Below are 8,738 nucleotides of genomic sequence, written 5' to 3'. Positions count from 1 at the left end.
TCTTCTTGGTACTAGAAGCACCAGTTTCTTCTGAGAACTCACTTGAGGAATCTGCTGTTACATCTGTGGCTTCCTTCTTGCTTTTCTTCTGTTTTTTGTGTGACCTTTTCTTCTGTTTCTTTTTGTGAGACTTCTTTGACTTCTTATGTTTGCGGGATTCATGGGTAGATGATTTTATCTGAGATGTTTTCTTCCCATTGGTAATATCCTGCTGATCACTACTAATAAAAAAAGTAAAGAATATAATGTATGTAAAAAAGTACTTGTATTTTAATATTCTGATTTTTTTTTTTTTTTTTTTTGCGGAACTGGGGATTGAACTCAGGCCCTTGCACTTGCCAGGGAAGCGCTTACTCCACTGAGCCATCTCCCAGGCCCAATATTCTGATTCTAAACAGGAAACTGTTCACATCTGAATTCTAAATCAGAACTTTGACATAGGAAATGAGGGTTAAAGGAATAAAATGAAGATAAAAATTCTTATCTGCCACATTGTTACTGTAAAGAATAACCACTAATCCCTTCTTATCCAGTGGTTTTAGTTAAACATAGTCTGAATATATTAATGGAAAATTCCAGAAATGAACAATTCCTAACTTTTAATGTCATTTTGAGTAGCAGCACAAAACTTCTATCTATCTCTGTCCCATCTGGGACCTGAATCGTCCCTCTGTTCAGCTATCCTTTAGTCATTTAGTAGCCATCAAGATTATCAGAGCCACCATCATAACATAGCAGTGTTTATGCTCAAATAACTATTATTTCACTTAATAGTGCTAAGCAAAACACAAGGGTAATGATATAGGCCATGTGGATATGCCAAAGAGAAGCCACAGAGTACTTCCTTTAAGATAAAAGTTTATCATAGGTATGTCTGTACAGGAAAACAGCACAGACAGGGTCCACTACCATCTGAAGTTTCTGGCACCACTTGGGGTCTTGGAACCTATCCCTATATAAAAACCAAAATGTTTACAGATGTGCCAAACATCAATCAAAGGCATTCCAACTCATGTTTTGAGACAAGGTCTCCCTATACCTACATTGCCCAGGCTGGTCTTGAACTTCTAGATTCAAGTGATCCTCTGCTTCAGCCTCTGAAAAGCAGATCCTACAGGTATGTGCTACCACACAAGGTTCTAGCTACATTTTCGGTAACAAATATAGCCTCCAGAAAGTTTGGAACACAATTTATAGTACAGATTTTATACTAATCTTACTTCCTAACTTTTTCTCAGTAAGCCAATTTGCCTTACCTGTCTGTTTCGAATTCTTCAGGGTATAACTCCTTATAACCACTGTGACCCCATCTGTAAGATGACACATTACATGCAAGATTAAAGCAATGCATACATTTTTAGAAATTAAAGTTAGAAAGACGCTGAAGCACAGGCATACAGATGTACAGAGAACAAAGAAAATAGAGACGTCATAGAGCCATATCCATGATCACTGTAACAGCTACATTTTCTTTACGCTACCATTTCCAACAAAGGATTCTTCTATCCATTTGTAAGAGAATTTCCCATGCTCTTTCAGAACCATTAGGGCCAGTGAGATAGCTCAGCAGACTACACTGCCTGCTTACGCAAAGCTCAGGGACCGCAGTTGGATCCCCAGCACCACAGGCTTTGCCAGCCCCCAGAGCAGGCTGAGCTGGCCAGAGTCCTGGCGTAGTGGTGCACACCTGTAATGCGGCTGACAACAGGAGGATCACCACAAGTCTGAGCTGCACAGTGAGATCCTACAACAACCAAATACGTTAAAAAAGAAAAAGAACTCTTATACTTCCTAACATGCTGTCTACAGTGAAACAATTGTTTTTATAAAAATAATAATTTACAAATACTGAAGTATGATTCACATACCAAGAAATGTGCCCTTTTAAAGTACAGTGCCTCCTGTGCCAAATTAAAAAGGAAAAGAGTACCCCTATCCCATGGCAACAATTAACCTATTTTCTATCTCAATGGACTTGTTTATTCTAGACATACCACATAAACAATCATACAGTATGTGACCTGCTGTAACTGGCTTTTTTTTTTCCCTAAAAATACCTTAATGAAAAAGTCATCTTTTCATAAACATTTCATTATACCACAAATGAAACATTCAAATCCATTACAGACCACCTCTGAAGTCTTAAAAACCAGAAAACACTGAAGCTTTAAAATTCTGAGTATTCATACAGGCTTACAATCCTTACGTTACCCCTGCACATTAGCATGCTTTATTCACTACTTTGTGACATTAAACTCCCAGAGATACCATTAGATATATTTTGAATTTTCTTACACTGAGCTCTTAAAAACCAAGCCTATTTCTTAGTCCCCTGACATATTGTATATTATACCTTGTAACTGGCTTTTTACACCTTGATAAGGTTTTCAAGATTTAACCATGTTGTATCACTTATCAATAGTTTCTTTTACTGCCAAAAAATACTTATATCCCACATTCATCAATATATAGACATGAAGGGTCACCCCTAACCCCCCATTTTTGCATAGCACTAGGGATTGCACCCAGAGAATGCTGAACTACATCAACTTTTTTTTTCCCTAGACTAGGCCTTTTTTTTGGACTATTTATTCGTATAATTTAGAATGTGATCACATTCATCACAGAATTTTATATATTGATTCCTTTTTTTCCCACTTTCCTCCTCCTCTTTAGCACCTTTTCCCTCCTTAGGAAGCTTTCTCTCCATTTTATTCTTTTGCCATTTTTTTCTCCTCTCTTGCTAATCTGTGCAAAGTAACCTCATTACAGGCCTGTTACCTTGTGTCTGACTTAGTTTTCCACTTTTTGAATGATGCTAACACCCTGTGTACGTATTTTTATGGGAATATATGATTTTGACAAACACATGTTCTTCAATCAGTTATCACTAATGGTCACAGGAGTTTAGTCACAAACCTGTCTGGCATATTAGCTTCATAATCATACAACTTCTTGTTCCAGGATTTGGGTTTAAGAAAATCATCTTCCAATGTTCCAGAAATTTCAGTCTTTGGCCTCCAATATTCTCTCTGACTTTCTTCATCAAATCCATCACTACGCATCCGACTACAGAAGAAAACAGAACATTTAGATTTCAAGGCCAGGGAGGTGGCCCAGTAGAATAAGCGTTTGCCTGGCAAGCACAAGGACCTGAATTCCGAAAAAAAAAAAAAAAATTTCAAAACATTTGTGATGTTACTTCAGGCATAAAAATCACAGAACAGCTTGAGAGTAGAATAAAACAATGTAACACTTAAAAGAGTAAAACATAAAGTAATGTGTACTGGACATTAACTATCCCTCTCCACTACAGTTTGGAAGGCAGCTATGCTCACCACTATACCACCACCGTCTCCTCAACTACAGTTTGGATCTGGTATGCCTCTTAAAGGCCCATGCAAGCTTTGGTCCCCAAAGTGGCTGTACTGGGAGGTGAGAGACCAATAAGAGGTCTTTAGGTCAGAGGACAGGGGAGTGGGGGAAGGAACTATGAGATCCTAGTCCATAGTAGTTCTGATCACGAAGTAAGCAGTTTTACCGTAATGTGTGCTCTTGCCCTGATGCCCTGCCCTGCCACCAGCTCAAAGCAAGAGGGACAACCAATGAATGCACTGGGACCTCTGAAACTGTCAGCCAAAATAAACCTCTTCATAAATTAACAATCTGAAGTGTTTTGTTATAGTAACAAAAAAGGTGACTAATACATTTATAAAAACCCATGAAAAGCCAAGCATAACAACATATGCCTTAATTTCAGCACTCAGGAGGCTGAGGAAAGAGAACTGCTATGAGTTCAAGGCTAGCCTGAGCTACACAGTACATTTAAGGCCATCCTGAACTACAGAGCAAGACCCTGTCTCAAACCAAAACCAAAACCCAACACAAACACATATCCTACAGCTAACAAGCAGGAGGGCCAAGATATGTTCCCTATTACTTGGGACTCATGGCTATTAGACAAAGGCTAAGCATGGTGGCAGTTGCCTGTAATTCCCACACTCAGAAAGTTGAGGCATGGGGCTTCTTACTACAAGTTTGAGGCAAGTCTGGGCTACAAAGTGAGTTCAATGCCAGCCTGAACTACACAGCAAAAATGTGTGAAACAGACAGACAGACAGACACACACACACACACACACACACACACACAGACAGAAGAGGGGGAAGGCCTATTATGTAAGTCTGGAATTCACAGAATCCTAAATATTTAGTTGTCCCAGATAGAATTTTTAAATTTTCCACTGCAAGTACAGTTTGGCCACTGTACCACAGCCATTGTCTTTTTTTTTGGGGGGGGGGGTGCTGGCTCAGCATGCCTTAAGGGCGGGCCTGGTAAGGAATCTGGGGATTGAACCAGAGCATCCTGAGGCTGAGTACTTTGTTAAGCAGGCATTTGAAAGACTGAGCTAATGGGCAGATGCCCAGCCACTGTCTTCATGTTTGGGTCTAGATTTGCAAAACAAGAGTATCCTTAATAACATAAAGATCTATCCTTGACAGTATCACAATGGTTTGCTCATTTTTGCTTTGTTTTTCTGAGAGTGGGTCTTGCTGTACAGTCCAGGATGGCCTTAAATTGACAACAATCTTTCTGACTCAGCCTCCCTAGCGCTGGAATTACAGGCATGTGCCACCACCCTCAGCAGTCTATCACAATATTTTTAAGCAAAAGTTGATTCTAAAAAAGATGAGAATTATTCTGGTTCTCAGAGATTCAACTTCACCTTGAACTGCTGGGCAACATTTTCCTTTTGGTTTCTTGATAAGTATCCTCCATCTGTTTCTCTATTTCTCTTATTTTCCACATATCTGATTCTTCCTGGATCTGAATTAAAAAAAATAAAATAAAATAAAGTAAGTCACTAAAAATTAGCATTCTACCTTACAGAAAACTAGCTAACTAAAAATATAGTCTGTACTAATTACTAGGGTACCACCTGGAAAATAAATTCTGGTTTCTCTAGTAAGTGGTTAAACAATCCAACCTAGGAAATCTCAAACACAAAACATTCTTCAATAATAAAAATTGTAATAACACATGTCTTTAAGATGTAATATGGGAAAAAAAAAAAAAAAGATGTAATATGGGGGGGCGGGGAGATGGCTCAGTGGAATAAGCGCTTCCCTGGCAAGCACAAGGGTCTGAGTTCAATCCCCAGTTCCTCAAAAAAAAAAAAAGTAATATGATTAAAATTATGTCATTTCGAATGAACTTTGACCATTGTTATAAGAAAATCAAAGCAGGTACCACTATTACATTTTACTGAAAATAAAAGCTAAAAGGTATTACCAAAGTAAAAAAATTAATAAAGACAAATCTTTAAATTCACAAAGTGGGGCCAGGAAGATGGCTCAGTGGAATAAGCGCTTCCCTGGCAAACATTAGGGCCTGAGTTCAATCCCCGGTTCTGAAAAATCACAAAGTTTGTCACTTTTCATTCTATAATTTTTTTTCAATCTTTATTTTTTATTAGTACACATTTGCAATACATAACAATGTTCCTCATGGGTTATTGGTATATGGTATATAATACATCTTTTTTTTTGGTCTTTTTGAGACAGGGTCTCACTATGTAGCTCACTTTGTAGTTGAGGTTGGTGTGGAACTCTCAACAATCCTTCTGCCTCAGCCTTATAGGCAAAGGTTGGATTTACAGGCGTGGGCCACCATAGCCAGCCCTAATACATCTTATTCACACTGTAATTCTCAAAAACAGTAATAGTATGAGATGGGCGTGAGGGCACAGGCCTATAGCCTCAACACTCAGGAGGCTGAGGCATGAGTTCAAGGCCAGCCTGGGCTACACAGTTTCAAGGCTAATCTGAATTTCAGGGGTTTTTTTGTTTCATTTTTTAATGTATCTACAGGGTCTCACTACACAGATTGAAATCATAGTGACCCTCCTGTTTTCAGCCTCCCAAGCACTAGGATTACAGGTGCACGCCACCATGTCCCATCTCGGTCTTCATCTCAGCACTCCCTGGGGACGGGGCCAGCACAGCATGCCAGGAATCAAACCTAGTCTCTGCATCTGCCTAAGCAAGAGCTTTAATCCACTGAGTTATCTGGCCTGCCCTGGGATTTCATAGTGAGATCTGTCTTAAAAGGGAAGGGAAAAAAACCAAAGAAATGCCAGTATGATTGCTAAATAACTAAAATTCAGATTACAATGTTCAACGAACATGAACACATTTTATTTCTAAGTCCTACATAATTTATTACATATGTGTCAGATTTATCACTTTAGCTACATATAACTGAATTAGTTAATGCAATTGCTTAGGTAGCATGATAATTACAAACTTGCCCATTACTGAAACATTAGGTGACATGCCAATAATAACAGTTATGGTCCAACCAACAGTACAGTTCACTGAAGAAAACTAAACATTGGGTCTGGCTTTCTTCTCAGTGTATGTGCTCTCCTAGATGATCTTATCTACTCTCGTGACCTCTGTCACTTTCCTGTAAACCAGTGAACTCACAAACCCATGTCTAGCCTCTCATCATTCTTCCAAGTCTGAGTTTTGAACTGCAAGCCCCTCACCACAAATATGTTTAAAGCTAAACCAATTATATTTTATCTTTTGTTGTTGTTCCATTATTTTTAGTTAATGGGACCATCATCATCCCCCCAGGTTACACAAAGTGATTATATGTGACTCATTTATCACTGTCACCCAATTAGCCACCAAATGTTTTTGATTCACTCTCTTAATTGCCTCTTCTGCATCCTTACAGTCCTGCCTTCCCTCAAACCCTCACCATCTCACCTACAACATTTCAATCACCTAACTGGTCTCCCTACTGTTTCTCTCCACCTAATCTATTCCCTGAGCAGTTGTTATCTAAGTACATATGTGATGTCACACTGTTTAAAACATATGATGGTAGACTGGGTGTGGTGGTGTGCGCCTGTAATCCCAACGCTTGAGAGGCTGAAAACAGGAGGATCACTAGAGTCTGACCTGTGTAGTGAGACCTGTAGACCCTGTACTAAATACATCAAAATAAAAAATAAATCATATAATGGCTTCTTTACTGCCAAAAGAGAAAAACTGTCATCTCCTTGACACTTATGTCTTACCTTCTACCACTATCCCCTTTATGCCTTTTTTTCTTCCTTTAAGTCCTGGAGATTGAAACCCAAACTCTGCACTAAGCTATATTCCCAGCCCCTTTCTTATTTTTTGAGACATGATCCTGCTAAATCCACTAAGTCACCCAAAGTGATTTTGAAATTTCAATCTTCCTGCCTTAGCCTTCAAGAGTACTGGTATTATAGGGCTCTACTTCCCCATTCCCAGGACACTCCCTGCTTCCTGGATATATACACTTTTCTGCCATGCCCCAGGTGATGCACAGTTTGTCTGTTTTTTGTGGTGCTGGGGACTGAACACAGGGCCTTGCACATACTAGGCCACCGCTAGACCACCGACCTGTACCTCCAGCTCATGCCTTTTTTCACTGCCATATATAGTGCGTGATGCTCTTCAGCCAGAATGACCTTCTATACCTAGTAAAGCTATACTCACTCATTCATCAAGAACCAGTTCAAGTATCAGCAACTAACATAACACTCATTCTGTGAAATCTCTTCTAATCTCCCAAGATTTCATTACACTTTCTTCAGTGCTCTAAAGCACTTTCTAAATGTTTCTATAATATAGTATTTATCAAACTATACCAAAGTTATCTGTTTTTTCATCTTTGTAGCTCCTAAATGGCAGAATAATGCTTGGTACAATGTGTCCCCTCTTTAAGTGCTGAAGAATGACTGGACAGTACCGCTCACCTTATTGTGAGCATCTGTGTGCCGGATGACATTCCTAAGAAGGACCTTCCCCAGTGGAACCCGGGACATTCTTCAATCTGAAATGAATCAATAAATGACATTCAATAATAATTTACCTCTCTTCTAAAGAAGCATAAAGTAAAGGATCATTGAACTAAAAGTCAAGGTACTGAAACACAGTTTTTCCCACACCATTAAAAGTGGGAAATGCCTGACAATTCATGGAAGGATCACAGGAAATGAAGTACATCAGAATTCTTTGAAACTGTACAAGAATGTAAGTAAGTGCTGTCATGAGTACCAGTTTAATTAATCCCCATAATGTTCTGTTTTACTGAAGTAGCTGTCCCTCAGTATGGTTTTGGGATGCCCAGAGATGTCAAAATCAAATGATACTCATATCTCTTATATGTATATAACCTATGGTATATGTTCTCATTACTTTAAATCATTTCTAGATTAATATAATACCTAGAATACAAATTCTATGTAAAGAGTTGCTGTCCTGTACTGTTCGGGGAAATAATCACAAGAAAAGTCTGTAACATCTACGGTACAGATGCGATTTTTTCAGAGTATTTTCATTCAGAGTATTTGAACTGGAAAATGCAAAACTTTGGAAACTGGAGGGTCCACTGTAATTCCATTGCTATTTTGTGGACGAAGTTTCCTTGAAAAGCTCTACCTAGCCCCGAGCCAACGACATTTCTCCATGTCCACATTAGAAACTAAATTTCGCATCTCCAAATTAAGTTTGCAATGAAGAAAACACAGTGCCTAGATCTGCAAGTGTCAGGAAAGCACAGACGTCAACAATAACAAAAATGCAAAATGACCTTAATTTCTTAATGCAAGGAATTTTATTTCCTAGTTTGCACTGAACTTCCCAAACACTAAAGACAAAGATAACGCACAAGTGTAGCTAGCAGGGGCTTCGCAC

At 38.8% G+C, this 8,738-nt stretch overlaps 2 protein-coding genes across 2 annotated transcripts in view; one reads left to right on the top strand and one right to left on the bottom strand.

Annotated features, from left to right (window-relative positions):
- Nucleotides 1–8,738, top strand: part of Timm8b (translocase of inner mitochondrial membrane 8 homolog B) — a 15,400-nt gene that overhangs the window by 5,035 nt on the left and 1,627 nt on the right. The window lies entirely within an intron of this gene.
- Nucleotides 2–7,867, bottom strand: Nkapd1 (NKAP domain containing 1; the record flags this gene model as incomplete). Its single annotated transcript, XM_012512719.1, has 5 exons — nt 7,799–7,867; nt 4,727–4,827; nt 2,920–3,069; nt 1,257–1,310; nt 2–218 (listed from the first exon to the last, which is right to left on the bottom strand). Coding segments are annotated over exons 1-5 (591 nt in total), but the record flags the coding sequence as incomplete, so codon positions are not given.

This window comes from Octodon degus, unplaced genomic scaffold, assembly GCF_000260255.1.
Source record: "Octodon degus isolate 3935 unplaced genomic scaffold, OctDeg1.0 scaffold00266, whole genome shotgun sequence".
Lineage (NCBI taxonomy): Eukaryota > Metazoa > Chordata > Mammalia > Rodentia > Octodontidae > Octodon > Octodon degus.
Note: the sequence above shows the minus strand (reverse complement) of the source record. Positions and strands in the feature narration are given on the sequence as shown.